The sequence below is a fragment of the Vulpes vulpes genome, chromosome 10 (assembly GCF_048418805.1).
Source record: "Vulpes vulpes isolate BD-2025 chromosome 10, VulVul3, whole genome shotgun sequence".
Lineage (NCBI taxonomy): Eukaryota > Metazoa > Chordata > Mammalia > Carnivora > Canidae > Vulpes > Vulpes vulpes.
The window spans coordinates 7,611,097-7,628,578 of NC_132789.1; the positions used below are offsets into that span (position 1 = coordinate 7,611,097).

Consider the following 17,482-nt stretch of genomic DNA (forward strand, 5'->3'; position numbering starts at 1 on the left):
CTCCCTGATCTGACTCCAGTTACCTTGACAACCCTGTCTGGCCTCCCTGCTCACTCAGGCACTGTGGAACCTAATGGGGTTTTCCAGCCACCATGCCTTTGCCCAGGGTGCCCATCCTGCTTCCATTGGTCTTCCCTCTGAACATTGCCTATCTTAGGTTCGACCCTCCCTAAGCCCTCATCTCTGAATTGTTCACATCTCCCAGACTCCTTTAGACTGTTCCCCAAAACTTCTTGCTTTGCAGGCAGGAACATGGTTGCCTCTCAATAAATTTGTGTTGGAAAAAAGGAATGAGTTGCTGTAAATTTGTGTGGGGGGTGCTTGACCCAGCAGGTGGCCCTCTGGCCCATGACAGCATAGGAGACTCCCTCCCTTAACCTGCAGCTGGGACTTAAACCTCCTTTTCCCAGCTCTGGGCTCTTTATTTGTGAGCTTCGACGGGCGGTCGCTGCTGCCCTCTGGTGGTCAGACCTTATCTTGTATCTGCTGAAAACCTACCCCGTGTTCATGGAATTGCCAGGTTGGCGGTTTCCTCCGTGAAGTAGTTTACCTGGTCTTTGCTGAGAACTTGAAGATTGAAAATCTTCCCTGGGGGCCAGGAGATCGAGAATCCTACCAACCCTGTCTGAGGAGACTACTCCTGCCGGTAGGACCCGTCTCCCTTGGCCATGCCTCAATGCCGGCTTGCTGCACCCCGGCTCCGGGCGTCCCCTGCCACTCCTGACAACTGGCCTGGCTTGCGCGAAGGACCGTTGGTTGGCCCAGAGTCGCGGGGAGGGAAGGAATGGGGGGCAGGGGCGACCTCAGCCAGCCCCCCGAGAGTACCTGCACATTGTGCTCAATAAATGGCTGTTTTGGTCGGGGAAGTGGGAGGAGTGATGAGAATTCTTGAGATGAAGATACGTGGCTGCTGGCTGGCGAGCGCTTTATTACATTTCAGGGTGGGATGGGGGATTATCAGGGGTCCCAGTTTATCTTCACGAGATCTGCCCTGGCTTTCCCCAACCCTTCCTCGACGGTGTCTTCCTCGGTTCACGCCTCTGGCCTGTGCTAGAAAGAGGCTTCCGCCCGCGAGGTTTGGGGCCAACCCCCAAAGGGTGTTGTTCTGGAGTCGTTCACCTGCTCTCCAAGCCGCCCGCCCCAGGCGGCTGCCCGCCAGGGGGCGCCAGACGTCCACCTTGTGCTCTCGGGGAGGTGGGGGGTAGCTGAGGGGAACTGCTACTCCCCACCCCGCACCCCCACTGGCGCCCGTGGGGCTGGGCTGGGTGGGCAGACCCGCCCCCCCCCCCCGTGCCAGCATCTTGCCTGCATTACCAGCCTACCTCGTGGGGAAACGGCCCGGAAACCGACCGCCCCAGGCCACGCAGCTGAGCGGGGCGACCTAGGGGGCTTTTCCTAGAGCTGGAGACCGAGGGCTTCTGGAACCCTGGTGCTGGGGCAACAGTCCGCCAATCAAAGGGCCCCTGTCCGACGGGGGCGGCCGAGCCGGCCAATCAGAGGGGCCTGCCAGGAGGCGGGGCCTGCCAATCAGGGGTGCCCGGGAGGAACGGCGGAAACGACCGGGTCTGGTCGGTGGGGGGCGCGCGCCTGGCGTGCGAGGGAGACGGCGGGAGCCGCGCTTCAGCCCGAGCACCCCCGCTTCTCAGAGGTCTCAGTTTCCCCGGGAATGAAAGGTGAACTGCGCGGGCCAGGACCCCAACAGAAGGGAAAACTGAGGCCGGGAGGTGGGCCCGGGCGGCTGCCTGGCGGAGGCGACGCCGGCACACGTGGGCGGGGCTTCCCTGGCCCCGCCCCGGATGGTTCAGCCCCGGCGGCCTGCCCCGCGGCTGCCAGTGCGGCTCCCGGTGCCGGCTGCTCTCGGCTATGGACGCCCCCGGGGCCCCGGGCCCGGGCCCGGGCAGGAAGGAGCTCAAGATCGTGATCGTGGGCGACGGCGGCTGCGGCAAGACATCACTGCTCATGGTGTACAGCCAGGGCTCCTTCCCTGAGGTGAGGCCGCCGCGGGCGCTGGCGGGGTCGGGCTCGGTGGGGAAACGGGCTTGGGGCCGCCGGGGCCACGGACGGCCGTCACCCCCGCCTCGAGCCTGGGCCCCGGCTCCCGGCGTCACCCCGGGGCGCCCCCTCGGGAGTTCCAGAGTCCAGCCGGGCGAGGGGAGCCGAGCTGGGTAGGGTGACGGGGGCGGTGCAGCTGGCCCCGGGCCCCGGCCCCCGGGAGAACCAGCCGGCCCCTTCTCCGACAGGACTACGCCCCATCGGTGTTCGAGAAATACACGGCCAGCGTGACTGTGGGCAGCAAGGAGGTGACCCTGAACCTGTACGACACCGCGGGTGAGTGCGCCTGCGCACCGAGGGTCCCGGGTGCGCCTAGGGCTTCCCCCGCTTGGGTATCCCCCTCCGGGCACCCCCACCCGCCAGCTTCTGTGGGGCTCAGACCTCCCATCGCCCCTGACGGTCGCGGAGGGGCGCTGGCAGGGTGGCCTTGGAGGCTCAGAGGACCCCACTCGCTCGTCTTTGAAAGGGAGGGCACTTGAATGAGGTGAGCTCCTCGGCCGTCCTCCTGGCGCTGTGTGCTGAGAACCCACGGCTTCGTTCCCCTCCTTTGGTTCTAGAGAGCCGTGGGCATCGCTTCTGCTTCCCATGGTTCCAGGATTTCGTGTGTTGCATGCTGTGGTCTCTGAAGACTCTGTGGGTTGCAGATCTGAGTCCCCTGGTGCTAGGATTCTGTGGGCTGAATTTCTGGGTCCTATGGTTCTAGAATTCTCTGAGCTACATATCAGAGCCTGTGACTCCAGGCTTTTGTGGTTGACAGTCCTGAGGCTTCAGGGTCCTGTGGACATAAATGATGAGTTCCACACGTCTGAGATTCCATGGGCTACAGTGCATAGTTCTGCAAGTCTCTGCTCTACACTTTTGTGCCTGTGATTCTAGGATTCTGGCTACAATTCTGTGTCTTCCTGGTTTCCTGGGGATAAACCAAGTACTGCGGAAGGAACAGAGCTCTAAGTCCAGAATAAGGTTCTCTCTGCCACCTGCAGCTCCTAAGGCATGTGGATTTATGCTAATCTCACGTCAGTTATCAGTCCCTGCTGTGGGCTGTTGTGGGGGAAGGCAGAGTGTCCATCCTCAAGGAGCTTCCATCCTGCCCTTAATCAATCCCCTTCTGGGCTGAACCAGCATTGGAGGACAAAGGTTAAGATCCCTAGGTGGGACCTCACCCAACCTCTGTGACTCAGTGCTTAGTGGCCTGCGTGGAACCTCGTCATCAGGTGCCCCATCCACTGCCAGCCAAGCATTGTATCTATGAGGAGAAGTCTCCACGGGCCTTGGATGGAGCCCATCCCCCACCCCAAGGCTGCCAGTAGCATCTCTCATTCCACTCTGGAGAGAATCAGAACAGGGATTGTCCCATCCCAAGACCCCTCTTCCCTTCCTGATTTTGGCAGCCTTTACTATATGGTGGGGTCCACCCTGTAGTGGTTTCTAAAGGACTCCCCCTTTGTTGGATGAGGGCCCTGCTTCCAGCCCTGTGAACTAAGAAAGCCAAAGGTTGCTGAGAAATTCCCTGGGGGCGTAACCATAAGAGCAGTAAAATTTACAGTGTGTCTGCTACACGTTTAGTTTCACATGCTTCCTGTCAGGGACCCAGGGAGGGGCAGGTCCATTAGCCCCACTTTGTGGGTGGGGTGCTGGGGAGGCAGGGAGAGTCACAGGCAGGTTTTCGTTCTCCTCTGCCCTTCACCCTCAGGGCCTCTCCTGTCAGATCCCTGGGCTTCACTGCTCATAGAAGCCTCCCCCATCGGACCCAGCACAGGGACCCACTTCTGGTCTTTGTGGCCTCACCCAGAGAAAGATGCTCAAAAGAATTTTATCAGGGCAGACTGCTGTGTGGATGTTCTAGAAAGTTTCTGTTTGGTATAAGAAAGGCTTTGCTCTCACAGCTGCTGTAGGAGGGATTGGAGGGGCTCCAGGCCCAGTCATCAGAGGCACATAGCCACCACAGCGATGATGGTCTTCCTGCCACATGCTTTGGAATCAGACCTGGGCTTTGATGCTGGCTCCCTGGGCTGCGTGTCATTAGGGACACCTGGGCCTCAGTTTCCTTACCTATAATGAGGGCTAAAGTAGTCTTGAGGATTAAATTAGACCCATGTGATATGTAACACAGGGGTCGGCTCTTGGGAAGGGCTAAACGTTGTCATGATTTTTAAGTCTCCCCCGCACGGCCCTCCCCACAGGACGCTGGCAAGCAGCAAACAGAACTGGGGGTTGAACGAAGAACTCAGTGGAGTCCTAGGGAAGTAGATTGGCTTCATGGTCAACAGGACAGCCCAAGAAGGAATACTCAGGGAGAAAGAAACGTGGCTGCTCCTTCTGGGTGTGTCACTGTGACCCAGGAAGCCCTGTCACAAGGAACATGAAGGAGAGACTGGGTCATTCTTTCATATGCCAGTGCCCAGCACGGTGCCTACAGAATTAATGCAGAAGATATTTAGATGCCTGTGTGATAAAGGCAGTGAGATCGTCTCCACCTGTGGGTGGATGGAGAACAAAAATAAGTCGCAGAAAACGATGGCCGGCCAGGGGACCAACTACAGAAAAAGACTAAGGAGGGTGAGGGGAGTGGCTGAGCTGGAGACAACTCTAGTAAATGTTATGTAGAAGGTTCTGGAACCTAATGAGCTAGACCTTGTGGTGGGGGTGGGGGTGGGAGTGGTACAGAGTGGTATCTTTCCAACCAACCATCGGTGACCAGAGCTCTGGTTCAGGGGTGACCCCTGGGAGGCTGAATTTTTCCATACCCAGGACCAGACCACAGGGGTCTGCATGGGAGGCCAGTGTGGCCTTGTCTCCATCCTACGGAAGCAGATACAGACTCCTTAGCGGTGAGAAGGTGGGTGGAGGGGTGATGGAGCTCTCAGTGCTGACAGGTGAAGGGGAGGCGGGCAATGTGAGCAGTATTGCCCTCGCAGCTGCTCCTGCTGGGGGCCCTGACACCCTTGACGGCAGGAAGCTGTGGTTCTGTCTGAAGTTTCCCGGGTGGAGGGGAGGTGGGGGTAGGTGGGATGTTAAGACACCAACCAGAGATGGAGCCCTCTGGGCCTTGGGGGTGAAGTCCAGGGGTTAGGGTGGCACAGGATGGAATGGAGGTTGCCAGGGAAGTGGGGAGCCACAGGCCCCTTCCCAGCCTGAGATGGGAACAATAGGATGAGTGGGGTGGGGGAGGCAAAGGAGTTTTGCTGAGATGGGGAATCGGGGACCAGAGGGCTATCTAGGAGCCAGGAGCTCTGGGGGCTCAAAGAGCTGAAGCTGCAAGACACTCCGGCTTCAGGTCGGAGCTGCCAAAGCCCAGCTACTCCTGCCCCCCACCCACCAGGGAGGAAACCCAGGTGGGCGGGCCCCAATAGCAATAAGTGGGTTCCTCTTCTCGCAGCTTCCCCTTCTCATGTTGCCTTGCCCCTCTCTGACCAACGCCCTGATGGGAGCTGGGGACCAACTGCTGGGGATTTTGGGATCCCTGTAGCCCAAAGACACCCTCTCCTCAACCTAGCCCCAGGCCTTAGAGACCCCTACCCCTAGAAAGATGACTGCCACAACAGAGGTCTTTCCCACAAAGGAAATACCCTCATGCTAGGCAAGAACCTCACTTCCTCCCTGCCCCACAGCCCTGCCGGTGTCAGGAAGATGGGCCACTTCAAGGGGGAGCTGTGGCCCAGAATACCTTTCCTCACTAGAAATAAATGCATCCCTTTGCACGTAATTCCATGTGAGCTCATCTGCAGAGGCCAGAGTGGGGCCCTAGTGTGCCCCTAGACCGGTGACTTGGCCCCTTTAAGCCTTGGCATCAGTGTGGGTAAATGGGGGAGGATAATGGTATCACCTTGTGGCTGGGGGGCCCCTAAAGCTTGTGGGTTCAAAGATCTGGGGTTAGATGCCCACCCAGGTCCCCATCCCCTGGAAGTTCCTGTTTTAATAGTAACCATAGTAGCAGTCCTTCACCTTTGTCCAGCATTGCTTAGTCTATGGTTCCTTTACTTCCAGTATCAGGGGTAGGGTTATCACCCTCTTTAAGAGATAAGGAAACTGAGGCTCAGTGAGGGAAGGCACCCAGGTCACAGAATGTGAATCTAGCCTAATTCTCCCACACTCCACATCTCCCAAGGGGACATGAGGTCAACAGCATCCAAGAATCCATTTGTAGACCCGGTCCCCACGTGGAGGTTCACACTGAATCTTGGGAAAAGTTGAGCCAGGCACAGTCAAGCCAGGAAGGCAACCTGGAGGAGGGAGCTAGGATCTGGGCTGGCTGCCTGTCCCCTCCCAGAGCCCTCCTCTCTTGAGATACCTATGTTGGCAGCCTTTTGGTCAGGCCTAGGGCTTGTAGGGTAAGGCCCTCCTCCTACCCTCTGCAGTGGACTGAGAGAGAGGCACCCCCAGTAGTCTCACCTTCAGTCATCTGTCTTCAGTCATCTGAGCTTCCATTTAGCTGTGTGACCTCAAGGTGATTCACTTCACCTCTCTGTGCCTCAGTTTCTGCATCTGTAAAATGGGGTAACAACAGCCCTACCTTGTTAGCGTTGTAGTGAGGAACGATGAGTTAGTGGAGTCAGTGGGCTTCAAGCGAAGCCATGAGGAGCATGAGCCTTCATAAGGAGGGAGCTTTGCCGGCACGGATTGTTGATATTCATTCACTCTTCCTAGTGTTATTCTCAAGGCTCACCTGCTCCTCACATACCTATTTCACAGGTGAGGAAATCATTTGTAAGAAAACAAGGTCCAGAGATTGACTGCCAGTTGGGAAGTCTGGGGAAGTCTTCCTAAGAAAGTTCTTGGCAATTTGAGAGTGGCATGGTCAGCAGCTGACCTTAAGAGTTGAGGACCCAGCTGGTGCTCCAGCTTACAGGGAACCCGTCCATGACCTTGAGAAAGGGCCCTCTGGCCACATGGGCTCCTAGCAGGAAGAACTTCCTCCAACTAGCTTACCTCCCAGGGTGGCTGCTTAAATTAACACAGGCTTTAGAAGTGAAATGCCCTTGCCAAATGATCATTACACCTTATTCACCCACCCACTCCTTTGTTCGTTCATTCACCAGTTACTGGGCTCGCCTGTGTCCCAGGGGATATAGCCGAGGGTTGTACAGAGATGGCCCCTGTCGGCAGGGACTTCTGTGCTCATAGCAGAGACAAAACCAAACCGAAACCCAACATCAGGGAGCGACATGTACTCAGAAGAATAATAAAAATGTGGTCAGGCGTGGGGCAGCAGTCAGGAAAGCTCTCCTGAGGGAGGTGACATTTCTGCAGAGACTTGAAGGGAAGGAGGGAGTGAGCCATGCTACCGCCTGGGCAAGAGGGATCAATGGGCAAGGGCCGAGGCCTCTGGGGCAGGGGAGTAGAGGAGGTGGTCAGGCCCAGTCTGACTTCCTCCTTTCACCCACTGCAGCCCAACTTCTGCCCGTTTCAGCTCTGCCGAAATCCTCACAGGCCAGCGTTGCTAAACCCCCAGGCACGTTGCAGCCCTGGTCTCTGCTGCATCTGACAGGAGCTGAACAGCTCTGGACAACCACTGGCCAGGCTTGACTGGAGGCCTGCTGGGCACCAGGGATGATTTTTTTTTCTTTTTTTTTTAAGGACAGACATGGTGCCTGTGCGCTTACATGTTCCCTGGGGAGACAGGCAGTAGACCAGTCGGTGTCTGAGCACAGATGGTGGATGCCCAGGACAGGGGCAGTCCTCCTCGAGGAGCCAGCCAGTCAAGATGAGGGGAGCTGTTGGAGCACGAGGAGGCCCGTTTTACAACTACTGTCCATTCCCACCGTATTTCTAACAGGGAATAGACATGTATGTTGTGCCAGGATTCAGAACCTCATCCTTATACCTCAGGCTCAGAACCTGTGTTTGCACAATGCAAAGTGAAATAGAGCATTGCTGCCTATCAGCAGAAGGAACACTCAACTGGCAACCGGGGGTTGAGCCCTGGCGGGGTCTCTTCTCTGAAGCTCAGTTTCTGTGTAAATCGAAGTATTCACTTCCATCAGGTGATGGCTGTAAGGATTTCTTAACCGTTTGTGGGCAAAGTGTATAGCGTATACTTTGTATACAGTGTATAAGGCATAAAGTGTTGGTGTTGTGAAGTAGAAGACGACATTATTTGACATTTCAGGACATTATTTGTCCTGAAAAGGGAAATAATGTGGATGTTCAGTCTGAATGTTTTAAAATAAAATGCTAAGAAGAGAATGGGGGAAGGGAGTAGGGTAAGTGTTCGGGTGTGGGAGGACAGCAAGTGCAAAGGCCCTGAGGCACAGGAGTTTGGTGGGTTTGAGAAACGGTGAGGGGGGTGGAGCATGGGAGAAAGGTCAGGGTCCATGGGTGCCGGGTCATGTGGCACCTGGGGAGATGTTTGGATTTTATACAAAGGGCAGTAGGGAGCTATTGAAGTTAGTTTTCACTTGAGGGTAGAGAGGCAGGATCTTATGTCTTAGATTCAGCCAGCTGCTGGGTGGAGACGGGATTGTTGAGGGGCAGCAGCCAATCATGGGAGACCAGCCATGGCTTGGACGATGATGGTGCTATGCTGCCCAACAGAACTTTCTGCAGTGTTGGGATGCCCTGGACCCATGCTGCCCATTACGGGAGCCACTAGCCCTGCGTGGCAATTAATCACTTGATCCCTGCATGGAGCCTGCTTCTCTCTCTGCCTGTGTCTCTGCTCCTCTCTCTCTGTGTCTCTCCTGAACAAATAAATAAAATCTTAAAAAAGAAATATAGCTAGTGCAACGGAGAACCTGAATTTTTAATGTTAATTCATTGAAATTAGCCACATGGGGCTAGCAGCTACCCTATCAGACAGCATAGGTCTAGAAAGACATGGACCAAGATCAGGAGAGGGGATGGTTTGCAGGAGATGGGCTGGCACAGCATCCTGGGCCAGGTTTCCACCATTGCACAAGGATTTCTCCAGTCTTCTGGTGATGAGGGCAGAAGAGTCTGAGTCAACTGGGCCCTGACAGCCCCTCACCCCCTCCACAGTGTTGGGAGGACTCTGACTAAATGGTAGCATGGAGTCCTCCTGGCCTAGCCATTGTCATAGCTGGGAGTCCTGTTCATTGCACACCGTCAGGAGTCCTGGATCAAGAGGGAGAGCCAGTGGGAAGGGAGAGTATGGCAGTGTCCTGGCAGCAGCTGGGGGTCAGGAGCAGGATGTGACCTGTCCTTGCGTTGGCAGGGAGGGAGCAGCAGGAGGGCAAGCTGGCACCACACAGGCACCCCCAGGCTAGGAGGAGGGGTGGGGATTCCTGGGCCTCTGTGTCTGATATAATGGAAGGAAGTCACATTTCTGTCTTTGCAGAGGTGGCTGGGGAGTTGTCAGTGAGCCCAAGGGGCTTCAGTTCTCACTGTGGGAATAATAAAATATTATTAGTGTGGTGACTACGTGCATCATCCTGGGCTGGCTTCTGGACCAGGGCAAAACTACTATTGGCCATTACCAGTGAGATCTGAACTGGGCCTGTGGGTTGGGTTCGAGCACACCGCTGGTGGTGTTTGCTCCAGCTTGACATTTGTGCTACAGGCGGTGATAGAATGGGCTTGTTCTTAGAAAACCAGAGGGAAGTATCCTGGGGTGAAGCAGCAAAATGCCCGAAATCACTCTCCCCTCACTCTCGCCGGTTCGAGTGTTCAAGTGTTTACATATACGAAGGGCAAGTGGCACAAAATGTAAAATTCAGGAATCCAAGGAAGGGAAGTTTTTGGCATCCTTTTACAACCTTTCTGCGAATTTGAAATCATCATTGTAAAAAATACTTTTTAATACCAAATAATTAATAATTAAAAAATACTTTTTAATACTAAAAAGCATAAAAAAAAACCACACCCAGCCTGGGCGTCTGATTCAGTGGGTACAGGGGAGGGGCCGAGCACCCATAGCCTTGGGTCTCCCCAGGTAAGCCTGACAGCAGCTGTGCGGGTCCCCCCACCCCCACTCTCCTCCAGGGGTTTGCCAGAAGGGCAGGAGGAATGCAGCCCAAGGCCATGCACCTCTCAGCCTGGGGGTACCCTCCAAGATCCTGCTAATCAAGGGGAGCTGATTCGGCCTGAGTCTGTTATCTTCCACCTGAGTGCCAGGGCCGGTGGCGGGGGAGGGGGGGGGAGTAATTGCCTTGGACATAATTGCTAGTAGTTCCTCCAGCTTCCCCTGATTACCCTGTAATCAGATCCAGTTCTGAGCACTACATGGGTTTTATCCCCTGTAATCTTGGCTACTGTGGGCTGCCACCTGTCTTAGAGATGAGCACACCGAGGCCTTAGAGACAGAGTCACCAACCCTTCACCCCTTAGAGCCTAGAGGGGGGACTCGGGTGGACAGAGGAGGTGGTGCCTCCCTTACCCATTGCCTACTTTCCCATTTCAGGGCAGGAAGATTATGACCGGCTGCGACCCCTGTCCTACCAGAACACCCACCTTGTGCTCATCTGCTATGACGTCATGAACCCTACTAGCTATGATAATGTCCTCATCAAGGTGAGGCCTGGGGCCCAGCCAGCCTGCTTCAAGGGTGGGGGCCACGGATCTGGCCTCAGCCCCGATGCATGTCCTCTCCCTCCACAGTGGTTCCCTGAGGTCACACATTTCTGCCGTGGGACCCCCATGGTGCTCATTGGCTGCAAGACAGACCTGCGCAAAGATAAGGAGCAGCTGCGGAAGCTCCGGGCCGCCCAGCTGGAGCCCATCACCTACATGCAGGTCAGGGAGAGGCCCCCTCTCCGCTCCCTCCACACCCCCCATACTACCCCCCGCCCCCCACTCCTTCCCCTCCTTCCCTACTTCACTTTAATCCTTATAACCCTGAAGTGCAGACTGTTAGCATACAGGGGGCTGGTGGGCACTGAGACCCAGGGAGGTGACACAGTGGTTAAAAGTCACACAGCTAACCTGCAGCTTCGCTGGGATCCTGTCCCAGTCACTCTGGCTCCAGAGTCTGAGCCCTTAACCACCATCCTGTTCCATCTGCCACACGGGACGGGAGGGTGGGCCTGGTTCAAACACAGGGTTCCCTGACCCACGGGAGTCACAGGCAAAACCAGACCCTGCAGCTTTCTGGCTGAAGCATGGGACAATAAAAAGAACACAAAGGAAAATGAATAAGAAAGTTTAATAAAAAGGAATAAGTACTAATAAAAGTAAATTTTAGAAGGAGAGCTAGTTTTTACTGTCCTCGCCCAGCTCTGTTGCTTACATGGAGCTTGTGAGGAGGGACAAGGGAGAGGCATGCAGGAAGCCCTCCGTGTCTGGAGGCCTCTAGCTCTTCTCACAGGCCCAGCTGACACAATGGCTGGCCCAGTTGGCCCAGTTCTTGAGAGTTGGGATGTGGCTCCCTCTTCCCCTGACAAGGGACGAGAGCAGGGGGCAGGGCAGAGGCCGGGATGGGCTTCCCTCAGCCGCCCTTGGCCTTCAGGCCACACCACAGGCCCTTCCCATCCATCCACACAGGCTGCCGGGGGCTGGGCCTGGGACCAGGAGGAGGGGGGCTCCACACTCCAGAGAGCCCCGAAAGCCAGCTTCAAGTCCCCAGATCCGTGAGTGGGGGGTCAGGAGGTGCCCCAGGCTCCAGGCCTCATCTAATGCAGGCCCCTCCTCTACCCAGGGCCAGATCGCCTGTGAACAGATCCGAGCTGCACTCTACCTGGAATGTTCTGCCAAGTTTCGGGAGAACGTGGAGGACGTCTTCCGAGCAGCGGCCAAGGTTGCACTCAGTGCTTTGAAGAAAGCACAGCGGCAGAAACAACACCGGTTGTGCCTGCTCCTATGACCCCTCTGGGCAGGGCTCCCAGCCCAACGTGCAAGACTGACGGGGCCCAGGCTGCCAGGCCCAGACTGTACCCCCAGAACCTGTCCTATTGCCAGCTTTCCAAGGACACTTGGAGTTGGGTGTTTCCCTGTGCCTGGAGCCTGTGGCTAGACTCTTAGAACATTCTGGAGATGTCTCCTTTCTCAGCTGGGGCTCTGACCATGAAATCACCTCCGGGTTTACACTGGAGGTGGGCCGGCATGGAGGTGGGTGAGGATGCTGGACTCAGCCCCTCCAGACCCCAGATCCAGCATTTGTCCCTAGGACTCAGGAGTACACAGCCTCCTCGCAGCCACGTGTGTCCCATCGCACACCGATAGGTCCTGCAGACCGATGCTTGAAACAAAGAACTACATCTGGTACGTGGATAAATGGATTTGTCAGCGTTCCACACAGTCCCCAAACCCACTGCTCCTGTGTCACCCGCCTCCCTGGGCTCCTGAGATAGGCAACTGCTGCATCCTCCAACTTCTGGCTGCTTTCCTCCAGGAACTTGGGGCCACAATGGGACAGGGACTTATCGGGACAACACAGGCACCAGCCCCGGACATGGGGGCTGGCCCCTGCCCCCACCCCCACCCAGGACTTCAGCTGGGCTGCCATCTTTCCAGAGCTGGAATGGCATGTACACATGCCTGAGGGGGAGAAGAAACATTCTAAAAACTCAAAAAGCACCCTGAACCACCAGGCAACCCTGGCTCAGGGGCTTGGCACCTGCAACCCCCCCACTGCCCCCACTGCTGGAAGCTCAAGATGAAAACTGTCATCAGTTCTGAGTGGTCGTGGGCAAGTCACTGCCCTCTCTAGACTGGTTTCCCTATCTGCAAAACGACAGCACTGACTCATTTTAGTCATCAAGCTCCCTCTGTCCCTCACAGCCTCCACTTCTGCCAAGCTGAGACTATCCTGGCCTCCTGTGAGAACACCCAACCCCCAGCTACAGAATCGCTGAACCATCTGGAAGGTCTGCGTTCAGGGGCATCCAGTTTTTATTTTTATTTATTTTATTTTATTTTTTTCATCCAGGAGTTTTTAAACAAGTGCTCCAGGTGATCCTAATGCCCCAGAGATCAGAGCTGCTTGCTTCCTGAGTGAGCCACAAGTTAGCGTTAACTGAATACAGGATAATGGCTTGAGGTGGCTCCTGCCCTCCAGGGATCTCTTGCCTCAGCCCCCACTAAGCTTGAGCCTCTCTGAAGTCATCTGCTAGAGGAAGACTTACGTATGCCACCCCATCCCACCTCACCCCACCCTGCCATGCCCTGGGGAGTCAAAAGAGCACTCAATCCAAGGCCTCCTGGACAAATGATGGTATAGGGCAGAGGTTAAGCTAATCATACTCTATGGACCAAATCTGGCAGCTGTGTATTTTTGTAAATAAAGTTTTGTTGGGACACAGCCATACCCATTTATTTATCCATTGGCTGCTTTTGCCCGACAACTGCATACTGAGTGGTTATGATAGATGATCTGGCCCTTTGCAGAAAAAGTTGGTTGACTCCTGGTCTAGGAAAAACCCAAGTGCCTAAGAATCAGCTCAGAAGACCCAGGCTGGAGTGAAACAGGACAGGTATAAAAGGGAGGCCTGGGGTCTGTGGCTCACTAGAATGCAAGCACCCCATCCTAGGCAGGCAGCTCAGCCTAGCCAAGAACTTTCCATTTTTCTAGGGAAGCAGAAATCTAGGTTTTTATGTAGACTCTTACTGGGGTGGAGGGGAAGTTTCCTATTTTAAAAATGTAACAATGAAAAAAGCTTAAACTTCCCTGAGGACCAAAGCATGACTATGGAGGCCAGTGAACTCTGGTCAGAGGGGTTTGTAGGGAGGTAGTTAAGGGTAACTGAGGCCAGTGTGGGAAGCAGTGGCAAAACACTCAACCAAACCTGCTAGCTTCTTCACCTGCCCCACAAATAGAGAATCAGATGCAAGGTGACCAGCAGACTTGTCCTAGCCTCCCAAGTGCCACCTCCTGGAGGGAGCCTGCTCAGACTCTCCCCACCACATTCCAGAACGTGAGGGAACAGGAGGGAAATGGAGGGAGGTGGAGGGTGGGTGACCTCCGTGATGGCTTAAGTCTCAAACAACGCTGAAGTCTGGGTCCCCCTCCCTGAGTACTCACTGCAAGAATTCCGGGAAGTGGGTTGAGGGGTGGCGGTCAGGAAGCCAAACTCTGAAGTGTCAAAAAAAAAAAAAAAAAAAAAAAAAAAAAAAAAGCCCTCACACTACCCAAGTGATGCCAGGGCTGGGACGCCCCCTGGTGGTTGCAGCAAGCCCTCTGGAAGGGAAGCAGGGCAGCTGCTCTCCCCAGGGGTGGCAGGCAGGCTGGAGACTCAGGAATTGCAAAGAGCACAAGACAGACAGACAGTGGTTCTCTGAGAACTTAAATACCCCCGGCATGGGGCAGCGGCGGCCAGGAGAGCTTCCAGCAGGAGCAGTGTGCCCCGAGGAGGGAGGCTCCACAGGACACCGGGCGTTTCCTTCCACCCGCTGGGGACTCAGCAAGTGGCAGGTGGGCACCCGGGCGAGGCACAGCTAGACCCCAACTTGAGGGGCTCCCTGAGTCTTTAGGGCCCCCCCCCCCGTCCCCACCCCAGGAAGACCGACCAGGGCTTGGCCCTGACCAGGAGGGCAGCGGGGGAAGACTGCGGATTAGGGAGCAGTCAGGAGGCCCCCCCATGTTAAATAGGTCATAAATAGGGAGGCTGGAGCAGGTGGACATAATGCCAACAGGCTGGAGTCACATTCCTCTTGTCTGCCAGGGACCCAGGCCTCGGCTCTTCTCACAGTCGTGCGCTGACCCCTGGGCTGGCTGCTGCCAGTGACCACGGTCACTGTGGGGACAAAACCCGGCAGCCAGCAAGGGTGCCAGCTGGAACCCCCTGCAGTCTTGAACCCCGGGGGGCCGGGGGACATCCGGTTCCCTTGGCTCACGGCTTCTTCCCCTTGTTTCTGTTCTTCTGCAGCTTTGCGTGCACAACTTTGAGTGTGGTCAGGAAATTGCCAAGGAAGAGGACGAGGAATGTGAGCGCCAACACGAACACCTGGCAGGGGCAGGGCCATGCAAGGAGATGGGGGAAGGGTGGCAGGGGGAGGAGGGGAAAGGAAGAAAAGGGGGAGCCAGCTTTGATCAGCTGCTTCTGTGACCTCGCAACCCTCTTAGCACAAGCCACTGGCAAACTGCAGAGTTCCATCCATAGAAAGCAGGGCTCTGGACCAAGTGCATGAGTCCTCAGGGTCACTGCAGGGCCCCGAGGTGGGGACACCCCCCTAGCATTCAGTAGGGTTCTCAGACCACTTAGGGTCTCCTGGGCCTCAGGAGCAAGGAGCTCAGGGCACAGGGCTTCCATGGGAAGTAAAGGGGTGGCCGAGGAAGCTGGCCCAGCCTTCCCCAGGACCCCTCCTCTGCCCCACCAACACACACACACCATACCTGCCATTCTCTGCATTCCTCGTGGCTGGAGAGCTCAAATAACGTGATGGCATTGTACAGCTGCCAGAACTAGAGAGAGGAGGCAGGCACCACTTACCCCATCGGGTTCCCCTGGAGACCCACATGGGGAAGCCCAGGGGGTGGACCAGGCCCCCAGCTTCTGGTGTCCACCAGGCCACAGCAGCCTGAAGATCTGGGGCTCAGTATGCTGGTGCTACGGGCCACTGCTGGCTCCTGCCTCAGCATCCCAGAGCACAAGGCACAGATAGGGGCCATGTCTGCTCCAGGACCCAATGGGATGCCCAGCTCAGGGACAGCTGGTGAATGAGGGAGAGGCCTGAGGACCTTTTGTTCCCAGGGGTCAGCCCAGAACAGGGGATACCCACAAACTCCAGGGGACTCACATGGCCACAGAACAGGAAAGGCAGAAGGAAGGTGAGGCCCCGCCACATCCAGGACTGGAATCCTTCTGTGGAGATGAAAGAGGAAGTAAAGGGTCTGTGTGATGGGGTTCAGTTGCCCCCACAGCCCCATCAAGCACCTACCACCAAGCCATGCCAGTCTCCGGAGATTAGCCACATGAGGCGGGGGGGGGGGGGAGCCCTCACCTGTCATCAGTGGGTGACACTCAACTATGAACACCACCCAGAGAGCGTGTAGAACACCCGTCACAGGCATGACTACTCTCATGCCTCGAGTCACCATGAACTCCTAGGGCTTGACAACACTTAAAGCGGACATGCCAGGCACTTTTTTTTTTTAATTTTTTTTTTTAATTTTTATTTATTTATGATAGTCACACAGAGAGACAGAGAGAGGCAGAGACATAGGCAGAGGGAGAAGCAGGCTCCATGCACCGGGAGCCTGATGTGGGATTCGATCCCGGGTCTCCAGGATCGCGCCCTGGGCCAAAGGCAAGCGCCAAACCACTGCGCCACCCAGGGATCCCTGGGCACTGATTTTTAATCATGTATTTAATTTGCACAGAATTTTGCAGTTTTTTAAAGATTATTTATTCATGAGAGACAGAGAGAGAGAGGCAGAGACACAGGCAGAGGGAGAAGCTCCCTCTGCAGGGAGCCCAACGTGGGACTCGATCCCGGGACTCCAGGATCACCTGGGCATCCCAGAATTTTGCATTTTATAATGGACTTTTGCATGTGTCACTTCAACTGCATCTTGACAAAGCAGGGCCTACTCTGCAGAGTAATTCAGTTGAAATGACCATCTCAAAAGATGACAGAATTTTATTAGTTTCCTGTGAAAGTTGAGACAAGAGCTCTCCAAGCTCTATTGACTGGGGACTTGATCCATGAGTTAAAAAAAGTTAAGCACACAGGTGCCTGGGTAGCTCAGTCAGTTAAGCATCTGACTCTTGATTTCTTTCTTTCTTTCTTTTTTTTTTTTTTTTTTGACTCTTGATTTCAGCTCAAGTCATGACCTCAGGGTCTTGAGATCGAGCCCTGTGTGAGGCTCTGAGCTGGGCGTGCAGTCTGCTTAAGATTTTCTCTCTCCCTCTGCCCCTCCCCACTACATTTTCTCTCTCTCTCTCTCAAAAAAAAAAAAAATATATATATATATATATATAATAGTCTAGTACACATTCCCGATGTATATATGTGTGTCTATACATATTTATATGTAGCCATATTATTATTACTCCTCTTAAGTAGGCTCAGCATAGAGCCCAACTCAAGGCTTTAACTCATGACCCTGAGATGAAGACCTGAGCTGAGATCAAGAGTCAGATGCTTAACAGACTGAGCCACCCAGGCGTCCCTATGTGTAGGCATACTATACATGCACAACAACACTATGCTTATATAATTATGCATATTACAAAACACAGGCAAAAAAATAGACATTTAAAAAGAATAAGACGGGATCCCTGGGTGGCTCAGTGGTTTAGCGCCTGCCTTCAGCCCAGGGTGTGATCCTCGAGACCCAGGATTGAGTCCCACGATGGGCTCCCTGCATGGAGCCTGCTTCTCCCTCTGCCTGTGTCTCTGCCTGCCTCTCTCTCTCTCTCTCTCTCTCTTTGTGTGTTTCTCATGAATAAATAAATAAAATCTTTAAAAAATAAAAAGAATAAGACAGAAGCTAGCATTAAGGCCTGGCACACAGCTGGCCTCAGGCTTGTTGGCTGGAACAGAATCCATCATGAATTATGAAAAGCAACTTAAGTAGAGGCTGGCAGCCCTGGCT

The 17,482-nt window shown here is 55.0% G+C and overlaps 2 protein-coding genes across 4 annotated transcripts in view; one reads left to right on the plus strand and one right to left on the minus strand.

The window, feature by feature from the left end:
• Positions 1 to 1,470: 1,470 nt before the first annotated feature.
• RHOF (ras homolog family member F, filopodia associated) lies at positions 1,471 to 13,246 on the plus strand. The gene is made up of 5 exons (XM_026018800.2): positions 1,471 to 1,989; positions 2,241 to 2,328; positions 10,412 to 10,521; positions 10,609 to 10,743; positions 11,645 to 13,246. The coding sequence occupies exons 1-5, from the start codon at positions 1,864 to 1,866 to the stop codon at positions 11,807 to 11,809; spliced, it is 624 nt and encodes a 207-aa protein (XP_025874585.1). The 5' UTR covers positions 1,471 to 1,863; the 3' UTR covers positions 11,810 to 13,246.
• The window catches only part of TMEM120B (transmembrane protein 120B), a 45,595-nt gene continuing 40,932 nt past the window's right edge, over positions 12,820 to 17,482 (minus strand). The window contains exons 10-12 of one of the 3 annotated variants that reach the window (XM_026018797.2): positions 15,682 to 15,746; positions 15,278 to 15,346; positions 12,820 to 14,888 (exon numbers count right to left, since the gene is read on the minus strand). In XM_026018797.2, coding sequence (XP_025874582.1) covers positions 14,775 to 14,888; positions 15,278 to 15,346; positions 15,682 to 15,746 — 248 coding nt within the window. In that variant the 3' untranslated portion in view covers positions 12,820 to 14,774. Of the gene's footprint in view, positions 14,889 to 14,929; positions 15,747 to 17,482 lie in introns of those variants that run through there. The other 2 variants (XM_026018796.2, XM_026018799.2) reach the window with 2 other exon arrangements.